At 39.7% G+C, this 14,038-nt stretch overlaps 1 protein-coding gene across 1 annotated transcript; it reads right to left on the reverse strand.

The window, feature by feature from the left end:
* Positions 1-938: 938 nt before the first annotated feature.
* On the reverse strand, positions 939-13,816 carry borcs6 (BLOC-1 related complex subunit 6). Its single transcript, XM_020515299.2, has 4 exons — positions 13,316-13,816; positions 12,213-12,367; positions 8,749-8,832; positions 939-1,609 (listed from the first exon to the last, which is right to left on the reverse strand). Exons 1-4 carry the CDS (start codon positions 13,653-13,655, stop codon positions 1,484-1,486), a joined length of 705 nt encoding a protein of 234 aa, XP_020370888.1. The 5' UTR covers positions 13,656-13,816; the 3' UTR covers positions 939-1,483.
* Between the last annotated feature and the right edge of the window lie 222 nt (positions 13,817-14,038).

Below are 14,038 nucleotides of genomic sequence, written 5' to 3' on the forward strand. Positions count from 1 at the left end.
TGCTCCATGCCGGTCCTCTTAACGAATATCACAGTCTTTCTTTCCTGTAGGAAACGAACATCTCCAATAGTTTGCTGGGTAGACTATGTAGCAAATATTACAGTACAAAATATTTCCAGTACCTGGGTGCATTCCTGTAGTTTCCTTCTCATTTAAATAACAGCTTCAAAGAATATAAAAAGACAGATTGCATTTACATTAACAACTTTCATATCTTCAAATGTTCCAAAGCACTAAACAGTCAACAAGTTATTAGTCATTAGTGGAAGTGCAAACACAATAGCCAGATAGATCAATGTCCAGTTCACCTGGCTGGGGTACCAGAAAAATGCACCTTTCTTCAAATAAATTGCCACTGAGGCAGAACATCAAGTGAACACATCTGATGGCTCTGGCAATGCACTATTTCTTTTGCATGACATTAAAATGATGTTCTGCCTCATGTGCTCTCAAACTGAAGCAGGACTTCAGTGCACTATCTTCAAATACAAGAGTGCTACTGTTATCACCAAAGAAGCTGGCATTCATGATGCGCAGCTTCATTCTTGCTTAATGCTTCTCACTTGAGGATGAAAAACTTTTCAGACAAGTTGTTCTAGAAACGAATGTCATGGCTTTTAAATTGCTACCAGATCCCAAATGAAGCCATATGGCTATTTGGATCTGTTGGCATGTAGGAATTAACAGCAGAGTTTTTAAACTTGATCATATTGGGTGGGATCATATCTACATCAGGAGCAGAGTTACTGCCGTAAGATAAAGACTAGACACAAATACCCTTTAATAAATTGGTCATTAAGAAACAAACTTCATAATTTCAATCAAGCCATTATTTTTCTTAGCTTGATACTGATTGACAACCAATTTTGTGTAATTTCAACAAAGATGACTGTTTCAAAGAACTCCAAGCCTGATTTCAAATGCTTTCACAGTGCAAGTTCAAACTGTATTACCATTTTATTTTCCCTAAAAAATTCATTGTCTTAAGTGCATTTTATGATAAATACATTTCCCCAAACGTTTTGCTTCTGAGGCAGTAGATTGACAGGTTTATGGTGCTCTCCATTTCCATTGTTATTGAAGACCTTTTTTAATCCAAGAAGTATAGCTTCTTCCAACACTCGTTCAGAAACTAGGCAGGTTAACCCAATTTGCCAATTCAAATCAATGCAAAAGCAGTAGACTTTCCACTTAAAGGAGGAATAAGGGCAATGAATTATGTACTGCTTGCACATGTTTTTACTTCTGTTGAACATAATGTAAATCTCAAGGTGCTTGTAAACAAGTTTGCTAAGCCAACTGCATGAAGTTTTGTTTAGCAACACTACAATCAGGCTTTGAAGGATTTGCAGATGCCATCACCAGTGTCCAAAGTGCTGCTAATTGTAAAGATGTTCTATTGCAGCAGTTATTGACATTGTAATAGTCAGTAAAAATATCAGAACAAGAAAAGTCAACCACTGGACCATTTCAACAGAGCCAGTTATTTGCAGAGTGTCTCAAACATTTCCAGAGTTCTTTTCACCTCACGGATCTGTTTTGACAACACAAGAATAGGCTGCATAGATCTGTCCAGCTCTTCACATCGGGCCATTAATGTATACATGCCCTGAAAACATAATCAAAAAGTGTTAGACTAATGTGATGAGAAACAATACAAAAGTCTATAATAATAACAGATTGCTTCCATATTATAAACAGGCTAAATTAAGCATTTTACAAGATTGATTGTCTCCTGCATTACCTCACATCTCAAAATGTTAATTTTTAAAAAAAAGACAACAATTTATGTAGAAGCATGTTGCATAACCTTCTAGTTGTTTGTGGCAAAACACACACTCAGCTTCTTGCCAATACGGTGTACTCACAATCTGAGGAGGATCATGGAATGGTTACAAAGAAGGCCATCAGCCCAACATGTCTGTGCTGACTGTATAAAAATCAACTCACTCAGCGCCACACCACAATTCCACTTGACATCCCTCCCCAACCTTCTTCCCACAGCAACAAACATTCAAGAATGGCAGGGTACACGAGAGGAATCTAACTGACAAGAAATATTCCATTCACAAGAACAAACCTTTTGGCTCCTTGAGCCTGCTCCTCCATTCAATAAAATCATTTATGACCTGTCTGGCATCTCAGCTCCATTTTCCTGCTTGCACCCAATAACCCTCGACTCTGTTGCCTGTCAAAAATCTATCTTAAATCAGCTTTGAATAAATAGAGACACCATGCCTACACTCCATTCTGGGCAAGTAAATTCCACACCATTAACAATGCTCTGAGAGAAAAAAATACTTATCTCATCTGTCTTAGAAGAATTCTCTCAGTGTGGAAACAGGCCATTCAGCCCAACAAGTCCACACTGACTCTCCAAAGAGTATAACACACAGACTCACCGCCTACCTTATCCCTGTAGCCCTGCATTTCCCGTGGCTCATCCACCTAATCTACACATCCCTGAACACTATGGGCAATTTAGCACGGCCAATCCACCTAACCTGCACATTTCTGGACTGTGAAAGGAAACCAGAGCACCTGGAGGAACCCCATGCAGGCACAGGGATAATGCCTGTGAGGTGTTTGCGGAGGTGCTGTGAGGCAGCAGCGCTAACTATTGAGCCATCATGCCATCTTAAAAGGGAGACATTTTAAACATAAACTGTATTAACTTGTTTTAGCCTGCTCCTCAGGAGGAAACATTTCCACATATCCAATCCCCTCATGATCTCAATGCTTCACTCAGGTTACCTTTCACTCTTTGAAATTCTAATGGATATAGGTATAAACTGTTCAATCTTTTTTTGTAAGATAAGCCCCTCATCATGGAAAGAGTTGAATCTTCTCACTGTTACTTCTAAAGCAATTCTCTTTTTTTCAAATAAGGAGATCAAAACTGTGCACAATGCTCCAGAGGTGGTGTTAGCAATCAATGCCTTGTACTGTTGCACTAGGACTGCCTTACTTTTATCTTCCATTGCCCTTTCAATAAACATACTCCATCTGCCATTTTTTTTCTCACATTCGTCTAACTTGTCTATAGGCCTTTGCAGACTTTCCATTTCCTCTTGACACCAAAACAGGCGAGAAAGTAAGTTTTCATTGGAAAACTTAGCAACCTTACATTCAGTCTCCTAATCCAAATCACTGATATAGACTGTAAATACTCGAAGAGCCAGCAATAATCCCTGCGGCACTACAGTAGTTACAGCCTACCAAATGAAACAAAAAAGACAAGGCTTACAGAACATAGAAAAATATGTCTCAGAAGTAGAATTTGGTTAAGTGTTTTATCATCAATAACTGTGATTATAACTGTTCCAAACACTGAATGTACTGTGTCTGTATAAAGAAAGCGAACTCTGCATTAATAACAGAAATACCAGTTTCTGTACAGAAAGATCACAGCAGTAATGTCAAGGCACCGAAAACGCAAGGCACATTCTCCATCACACACAAATAACATCAGCAGGCACAGGGTACTGATGAAGTAAAAAGAAATCATAAAACCTCAATTAAAGGTCATGCGTGACTTTCAGAAGACTTCACTCTTGACAATCTAACACAGAAAACTGAAATTTGGATTTAGGTCAATTCCAATGGTATGACATTTTTTTCCTTCAAAAACATTCAAGGAAAGGTAATGGCAATATTTTGTTAAGTACCTGTAACAGAGGGAGGACACACTGTACAGTTAATTTCAATTACATTGTGTCATTTCCATTTCCACCCCGCCCAAACACTGAAACTTTGCAGCAAGGTCATGCAAGCAGTGAAAATGCACCTTTTCTCTCATTAATCTTATTCATAAACACAGCTTCTTCATAATTTTTACCATGTACTTTTAAAGAATAAAAATTAAAATTCTAGAAAGAATTAATTAAGGCTCTCGTGTCTCAGCAAGCAGACTTCACAAATATTTAACTGTTTACACCTCTACCCCTTAAAGGCACAACACTGTTCCCCTTTCTACTTCCTCAATTTTAGTGATGCAAGTGTTTCTCAATATTTAGTGCGAATGTTTCCACATATTGGTCAAACTTTCTTTTCTTTTACTGTTGCCTTTTAACTTAATTGAGAATAGAACAGTAGTTAAATAAGAAAACACCAAAATCATCCAGAAGCATGTAAATGATGAACAATTAGTGAGAAATGGGTCATTCATTGCCCATTAGGAGAAGAAAGAATATATTTAAGAATTGCAGGGCAAGAGTAGAATACTTAATGAAGGTGGCATTTGTGGTGCAGTGATAGTGTCCTGAGCCAGGAGGCCTGGGTTCAAGTCCCACCTGGTCCAGAGATGTGTTATAACACATCTGAACAGGTTGATTAAAAATATCTAGAATACTTAATGAGCGCTTTATACTGGTGCTTACTAAGGAAGAGAATATTGACCTATTGGTAGTGGTGGAGATGGTAGAGTTAACGGAAGTGGTAAAGTTTATAGGAAGGATATACAGCAAATACAGGGTATGTTTACAGCAGATAGGTCACCTGCTTTGGATAGATTGCATCCATGTTGCCGAAGGAAATGGGAATGGAGATGGTAAAAGTGTCTGCCATAAATCTTCCAATTTTCCCTACTTATCAGGGAGATGTTAGAGGATTGAAGAATGGCAAAGATGACACCCTAATTCAAGAAAGGATGGAATGACAAATAACTGCAGCCCATTACTTTCTCAGTAATGGTAAGTAAGGTTTGAAAACAATAATCGGGAGGAAAAATATCAAAGGGTAGGCCTGCTGTGTTCCTCCAGCCCCACACTGTGTGATCTCTGACTCCGGCATCGGCAGTTCTTACCATCTCGAAATATCAAAGGGTACTTTGCAGAGGTCCGAGTTCAGATAGTCAAAGGATTACAATAGGCAAATCCTACTTGACTAATACTAATTATATTTTTTGATGAAGTAACAGAAGATTTGTGATAGGAAAGCAATGGATGTTTCTTCTGGATATTGAGAAATCCTTGGACAAGTCACCATATAAAAGCCTGGATAAGAAAATTAAGGCACATAATAGGAGGATCGGTTTCAGCTTGGATGGAAATTTGACTTAAGAACACAAAACTGTTCATCATGGTTGTTGATTATTTTTCAGACTGGAAATGCTAGAATGGCTCCCTGGAGTCACTTTGTAATATGTATGCATGGGCATTGCTGAAAAAAAGATGCATTTTAATCGAAGCTTTACATCTTGCACTTGTAACAATTTGCATGAACACTGAGGTAAAGTGACATTTTTATACTCTATGACGATAAAATGCTAATTCATTGGCAATCAGACTCATTGGCAGAGATGTTGCCATGAAGAATGCACCAAGTAGATGATGCCTGACAGTTAACTGCCAAGTTGTATTTAGAGCTAAACTAGAGCTGGTCAAGGTATTGCCTTGAGGAATAAACCAGAAAGTGGCCATCACCTGTTTTGTTCATACAGAGTCATAGAGGTGTACAGCACAGAAACAGACCCTTCAGTCCAACTCGTCCATGCCGACCAGGTAGCCTAAATAAATCTAGTCCCATTTGTCAACATTTGGCCCAAATCCCTCTAAACCCTTCCTATTCATATACCCAACCAGATGCCTTTTCAACGTTGTAATTGTACCAGCCACCACCACTTCCTCTATCAGCTCATTCCATACATGCACCACCCTCTGCGTGAAAAAGTTGTCTCTTAGGTCCCTATTAAATCATTCCCCTCTCACCTTAAACCTATTCCCTCCAGTTTTGGACTCCCCGACCCTGGGGAAAAGACCTTGTCTATTTACCCTATCCACATCCCTCATGATTTTATAAACTTCTATAAGGTCACCCCTCAGACCCCGACACCCCAAGGAAAATACCCCAGTCTATTTAGCCTCTCCCTACAGCTCAAATCCTACAGCCCTGACAACATCCTTGTAAATCTTTTCTGAACCCTTTCTAGTTGCACAATATCCTTCCTATAGCAGGGGGACCAGAATTGCTTGCAGAATTCCAATAGTGGCCTAACCAATGTCCTGTACAGCTGCATCATGACCTCCAAACTCCTGTACTCAATGCACTGACCAATAAAGGCAAACATACCAAATGCTTTCTTCACTATCCTATCTACCTGCGACTCCAGTTTCAAGGAACTATGAACCTGCACTCCAAGGTCTCTTTGCTCAGCAACACTCCCCAGAACCTTGCCAGTGTATAAGTCCTGCCCTGATTTGCTTTTTCAAAATGCAGCACTGCACATTTATCCAAATTAAACTCCATCTGCCACTCCTCAGCCCATTGGCCAATCTAATCAAGATCTAGTTGTACCCTAAAGTAGGAGCAATCCTGTATCAAACATCAAGGCTCTGTGCATCAATTGATACAGCTTCCAGTGTGTGCAAATGTGCCACATTGCAAGCCCAACTGAATCTTAAATTTGTTGAGAGCGTAATGTTTAGCACACACAGAAATTACTTATCAAATTTTGATGATTTACTTAAATTTATGAATTAAATTTTACTTATTAAAGTTAGCACTTGCCAATGAACCATTTTTCATAAAGTATAAACACATTTTTGCCTTTAGAGTTAATATTTCTTGGGGATTGCCCTGATGAGTGCAAGATGAAAAGCTTCAACAAAATACACCTTCATTTATCAACACACAAATTCTGTAGTACCAAATAACTATATATCTAAGAGTAACTTGGATATTGGACTACAAAGTGATTTCCAAATTTGTTGATTCCAAATTTCAAGTTATGACTGCCAAGGAGAATGACACTAAGTGACTGAAATGGAGATAAGCTAACAGAAAGGACAAGTAAATGGTAGATGGAATTTAACATGCAAGTATGAGGTGACGCATTCTGGCAAAAGTAATAGGAAGTGATACAGACTAAATGGCACAGTTCTAAAAAGTGTACAGGCAATAGCAATTTGCAGGTTGACTTGCTTGGATCTCTGCAAAGGTGGCATGACCTGTTGAGAAAATAGTTAATGAAGCTTACGTGATCTTGGGCCTCAAAAATGGACATAATCAGGTCTTCCAATCTCTGCATATTCAGAAACTTCAATCATTACCCACTACACCTCCCAAATCATTCACTGACGTATCTCCTAGCAGAAATGACTCTTCAAACCATCTCATCTCTATTCTACCCCCTTCACCAACCCTCCGCCATCCAATAATCCCCTTCATAGCCTCCCATTTATGGGGGAATGGCAGGAGAATGTCACTAAGTCATAACGCTGATTTGGAGAGCCATGCAGACGTTGGGCCAAATGGACTTTACTGCACTGTAACACTTATGTGATCAGGACAAAAATAGCACACATGGTGCCAATTTTTATATTTAAAATCAATTTATGTAGTTCTTCATCCAAATTAAAATCGAACTGGTGGGAGATAGTCAAAACTCAAGCTAATCTTTTGGTTTCCTTTTGTTTTGAGATGTTGGCAACATTGGCATAATTTGGTATTTAATGCCTTTCTCCAGTTGTCCCAACCCCATGAAGATTCAATCATGATTTGTAGAACTGGAGTTAAACATCTGCCTGATTAATGACAAATGGTGGGTTTCTCTCCATGAAGCAGATCGCTGAATCATGTGGGGTTTTTCCAAAACTAGAATTTGACAACCTTCATGACCACTTTTATTTCTTCAAAAATTATAATATTTATGGAATACAGTTTATCAATTTGACATGTTAGAATTTAAACTCATCGACAAATTGTCAATTCAGTATTGTAATCATTGGACCCTCATAATTACAACTGAGGTTAGAAGTTTCCATGTGACTTCTTCAAAAAGTGTTTCACTGCTGAACAAGCACAACTATTATGACTTTAATAAACATACTAATGGCAACACTACAAAAGGAGTGTCGCCTTGGGCATTAAAAATGACTATTCTCCAAGATAAAAGCAGGAAAGCATTCCATAGTTATAAAAATGTCAATTCCAAATGATGTGGCAGCACTCACTGCAACAGACTGTATGTTTCTAAGCAACTATTCTAAAACCAGAAGACACTTCTATTATACTCCTGTTCCCTGTCCTCCTCGACTTTTAGCAAGCCTTGTTAGACAGCAACACACAGCAAGAATCTTCCTCGATTTGTCTTTCAAAACCCAAATACAACAGAAGATTACATTTAAACTTCTCAATAAACAAGACATGGTAGGCCTCGTCAGGAGCATAGGAGCAAGATTCTGCATTTTAAATGATTCAACCACTTCAAGCTCTGTTACACAAATCTCAGGTTTTTTGTTCACTTTCTCATGTCACTTGTATTGTTAAGGATGAGTTGACTGCCTTTAACGGCCAGCCAAGGTTTTGTCTGAAGTGATGCTAATAGGGCAAGATTTTCTGCAACTGTTCATACTGGAACTCAGTTTACAGGGTACGGATGAAAATACTGGATGCGACTCCAAATCAAATACTAATTTAGAGTTTAATAATGCAGCATAGAAAATACAGGAATAGCTATCTTGTTCCATATTTTTATTATAATGGCATAACAGCCATTTATTTGATAGAATATTACTTAACCTATGGCAATCAGCACAAGAATGAAGCAAATCTTTTAAAAAAGACACACCAAGAACCATGAAAGTGATTAAAGATGATTACGAGGATTATAGATAGAAGTACAAATTTGCAAAGTTATATCTTGACTTGCAGCAAGTCAAATCAATTAGACTGGCTTTTAAAATAAAAATCAGTTAAAATATTCAGCATTCAACGAAACTAGTTTTCACTTTGTTTCTGTGCCCTCACCTTTATACTCATATCCACTGACTCTCCAAGACTATCCACTGAATCTCGATACGTTTGAATGTAGCCAACACTTAATGCGGTCATCTGCATTTAAAAACAACAGCAGGAGACAATATTAAACAAATAATTAACTTCTAGTCCACAATAAACTGATGAGACAGAAAAGCATGAAGGACAAAAATTCGTCTGCAAGTTTCTGAGATACGCTAAATTAACAGGCGGGTGTACAAGGGACTTCAATTAGCCTAACAGGCTGGGGAAAAAGTAGTGCAATAAAGTAAGGAGGATAAAGGGTTCTTAAAACATATACTGGAAGTATGTTTCTCATCAAATGACAAAGGAGCCAATGTCGGATCTTGTTCTGGAAAATGAACTTGGGCAAGTGCAACGTATTCAGTAGGACAACATTGGCTAATATAATTAGGTTTAAAATAGTTATACAAAAGGATAAATAAAAATCAATAGTGAAAATACCCATCTAAAGAGAGCCAAATTCAATGTTTTGCAAAAGGATCGAGCACCAATGCACTGGAAACAAAGGTTGGTCAGGAAAACAATAAATGAGCACTGGCAGGCCTTCAAGGTGAGATTGTTCAAGTTCAACCTAAGCATATTCACACAAGAGAAAAGGGCATCCACAGACACAATGAATACAACAGCTGAAAAGGCACAAATTTAAGCGGAGTGGCTGAAGAAAAAACCAAGGCAATAATCCTCCTTTACAAAACCAATGCTTGAGATTTAGAATGCACTGCCTGATCAGGTACGAAGTAACCAACCTCCAAATGAGAAGTAAATAAATACTTGGAAGGGGGGAAAATGCACAAGCCAAATGGAAAAAGGGAGGAAATGGGACTAATAGGTTTGCATTTCAAAAGGAGTGACAGGTCAAATAACTGCCTTGTGTAGTGCTCTGATATATATTAAAAAAACTCCTTACACCTCTCCCCATTGCTTTCCTTCTTTATGACATCACGTTAAACCTAACTCTTGCCAAGCATTTGGTCTTCTGATCTGATATCTCCTCGTGGCAGTGCCATACTTTGTCTTATAACACTACTGTGAAGTGCCTTGGGACATTTATGATGTTAAAAGGTGCTACATAAATAAGCTGATGCTCCACTGCATCTATCATGGATGAGTTAGACGAAGAATGCTCATCATGATTTGGAAAATGCCATAGGCAGTTTAGAAAAAACAAAGAGGATAGAATTCCAGCAGTATTGCTGAAGGACAGGAAGTCACATCTATTGTCAAAGCTTAATGATCTTCTCCTTGGAAATAAGTTACAGAAGATTTGGAATGCAAAAATCATCACATTATATAAAAACAAAAGGTGACAGAGGAGACCGAATAAATTCAAGTTCTTCTCACTCCTTAAGCTCGGGGGAAGGCCTTTGCTTTGGGTCAAACTTATGGGACTCCATCTACTTGCAAACAAAGCACACCTTAAAGCACAGCACAATATCTATGTTGGCAGATCTATTACAGACATGTTCTTCTCTGTACATCATCTATGAGGGAGGAGTGTAGGGAACAGGCTATACCCCTTCAATTTACGTCATAGATCTGCTAATGGTGTTGAATGTCTTTGAGAAAACAGGACTCCACAAGATTTTTGACTGTTCACAAAAGCTCCTAAGTCTCAATCCCGCCTTCCGCAACAACATATGCTTTACTGTACTGTTCAGTTTGATGGCTCCACTTCAGAGGGTATTGGGGTGAAGAATGGAGTGAGATATGGCTGTGTTCCTGAAAATTCATGAACTTTCTCTCCCATACCTGTAACTTGCTTTTCCTGTCTAAGTAATGCAAAGTGGTTAGCAAATTCTAATAGCTCAGACCCAGTGACAGACAACCTGCCCCTTGATATGGAACTATATACATGCATATGGAACACAGCTATCACCTTTGGCCAACTCATAACATGCACACAAAATAACTCCAGTTCAAATTGACCTTAAGACCAAGTTGATGGTTTACAAGGCCCATGTTCTCAACATGTTGTATGGCTGTGAAACATGAGTGACTTGCATCTATCAAGAGAAGCCCAACAATTTCCATCTTTGTGCCCGAGTTGCATTTTAGATGTATCCAGGAAGGACAAAAGCACACATGCAAAGCTTGCAGACTTGTTAGTATTCAAGCACAGGTGTCTGTGTTAGCTCAACTACTTCGTCAAGACATACCAACGGACTTCAACCCAATGTTTGGAAGTTGACAGTCAAATGCAGAAAGAGTTTACTGAAGTAGTTAAAAGCATTGATTCGACTACAGTTAAGAGTATCAGGTTGTTTTGGACATCTCTCTTTGGAAAAAGGTCAATGACGTGCATAAATTACAGAAGAGATTTACTAAGATTATACAATAACTAATATTGCGTATTTAATTATAATAAAGCTGACAGCACTCTATCAAATTAGACATCAAGTTACATAAAATGATATTAAGGCAGATGGCCAAAAGCATGATCAATGACACATGTTTTCAGAAACATTGCAAAAGGAACAAAAAAAGTAGTGAGAGAGATTTGTGGAGTTCAATTGTAGAACCTAGGACCTATGCAGCTGAAGCTTAAGTGCAGAATTAAAGGATCACAAATAACTCAGGATCAGCGGTGGGGAGGGATTAAAATTCAAAAAACCAGCCAAGTCTAGACTGCACTTTCAGTTTGGCAGACGCGTAGTCTGATAATTTAACAACAGTGAAGAATTTGAGAGGCAGTGGTGCTGAGGGAGACCTGGGTCTCATCAGCATACTCATGAAAACTAATGCTGTGCTTGGAGATGATGTCACCGAGAGACAGTATGTAGATTAAACCTACGAGGGGACTGAGGATAGACCCTCTGGGGGACCTCAGATGTCATGCTGTGCAGCAGGGATAGAATCCATGCAAGTGGTATAATAGCCAAGATTGGATAAATGAGCATGAAGCCAAACAAGTGCAGTCTCACCCAGATGGATGACAGTGAAAAGTCACTGGAGAAGCCACAGATGAGGAGATGCTAAATAAAGGTCAGAAATTGTCAAGAGAAATGAAGACTCTTTTCACTAAGACTTAACACAAATGTTCAAATTATAAAGGGTTTTGATAACGCTTTGGAAAAAAAAAACTATTTCCACTGCTCACTGAAATGCAGATTTAATATCTGCAGATGCTGACGATGATCAGAGAATGGAGTACTATTCTCTTAAGACGGAGCATCGTCGGGGCATGAAAAACACTAGCAGCAAATTCCAAAGCAGCTTTTCAAAGTGTATCATGCCATGTCATGTCATAATTTAAAAAATTAACAAAATGAGGAAATAGACTAAGCAAACAATTCTTTCAAAGTACCAGCACATACACTAGCTGAATGAAATCCTTCTCTGCTGTAAAGTTGCTCCAGGGTTGAAAATTCAATGGTTTCAGCATGATTAAAAACCAACCATCATGGTTAGAACTTGATCAGATGCATACATACGTTCTGAATTGTGGCATTTAGGCTTTTCAGCATCTGATCGACTTTCTGAGCGACCTCCTTTGCATCTCGCTCCAAATCTAGCAGGACACCAGGATCTATCGGAGGATTGTCTGATTTTAACCTTTGCATACTTCTGGTTTTCACGCTACTTCCAGCTGGGAAAGACACAAGGAAGAATGCTACATCTTCACTGCCATATGAATTTCTTTTAAATGCCTAGTTTGCTATAGAAACATTAAACAATTTTATTCATTAAGCAAAGGTTGAAAGAAACCCATACATATTTACAACAGATCTTTATCTACTAACAAACTAACTTAAAAGAAAGTGAAATGTCTCAACTCCCAAAAACCACAAACACCAGGTACCTCTATTAGGCTGAATGAAGAGATGGAAATCATAATTCTGAACTCTTGGTCAGTCAAATCTGGAGCTGTCAAAACTCGCAAAACATGTAATTTGCAAGAAAGAATACATCCCTAAGTGCAACATACACCTTCCCTTGTTTTGTTAAGAAGAAATGTGTACCTAGCTTTTGGATTTTTCCAATGTAAATCAGTCACATAAAGATTATATCGACTCCAAATCTACTAATCTACTCCAGAACTTTAGAGATTATATCAGATACAACAAAATTGAGCATGATCATCTACGTGTCTGTACAGAGGTTTTTTGCATTAATTTCACTCATTAGCTGGGAACATTAGAGAAAATTATATTAACTTCACATCGTCTGGCCACATACAACAAAATTGCCTTGTCCTAAATCAGAGGTCAAGTTGTTTCCTGTGCCTTTTACCACTTTCCGATCTTCCCCTATTTCTACATTTGACACTTCTAACTGACTTAACAGAATCACAGAGGTGTAACGGTGCAGCAGCAGACCACTCGGCCCATTCTGTATGCCCTAGCTATTTGAATGAATATTACCTACTGCCAATATTTTGCTTTGTCCCCATACGTTCGGACAATATATCTATCCGAATAATCATCCAATAACTTATTGAATGCCTCAACTGCACTTCTAGTGTAGTTGGCACAGCCTGCATCTGTTTACTTTGAGACGTATATGGGTCCTTGCTAAAGCCCACCCTGATACTCACACTCCAGGTCCAGGCTCTGCTTTGAACTCATTTTTATCTTATCCTGCAGATTGTTGGCCACATAGTGAGTGAGATCCCCGTCGTGGCTGACGGTACCCTCCAGCTCCAGGGCACTGGAGATGGTCGCCCTCCGTCCTTCCAGCTTGCCGTCCCGGCCTCGGACGCCAGCCAGTACCTCGCTGATGCCGTCCAGGCTTTTACTGTCCTGCAGGCGGCCGCACACCCTCTCCCGGGCCACTGGGTGGATGACCGCTTGCTGCTGGTGCTGCTGCTGGCACCCAGAGGGAGTGTCGTTTCCCTTCTCGGAAGGCGGGACGGGACCCACTTGGGCCTCCTCCATCGCCAGGCGGCCGAAGGAAGGCAAGCGGTGCCGGCTCCCACTGCCGGACTCGCTGACCGCCGCCCCTAGCAACCGAGGAGCGCAGGCGCAGCGAGCAGCTCGGCCGCCATCTTGGCGCTGGCCACGTGACTCAACTGTTTCCTCCCCCTCCCCGCCAGGAGGGAAGAAAGACCAACCGCCATCTTGAGTGCGGGCGAGAAGGAGCTTCAGTACTTTATTTTCCTCGTCTGTGGTTCTCTCTAATTCAGCATACAGCGATGGACCCTTTTCCTTAATCTGATGGCTAAACGAGGCAGAGCCAGAGAACAAAAGTAACAGGGGAAGCCTGGCGAACACGGACGGACCGGGGTGGGGGAAGGGGAGGTGTTCGTCGAGGGGGAGGG

Source organism: Rhincodon typus, chromosome 16 (assembly GCF_021869965.1).
Source record: "Rhincodon typus isolate 14 chromosome 16, sRhiTyp1.1, whole genome shotgun sequence".
NCBI classification, from domain to species: Eukaryota; Metazoa; Chordata; class Chondrichthyes; order Orectolobiformes; family Rhincodontidae; genus Rhincodon; species Rhincodon typus.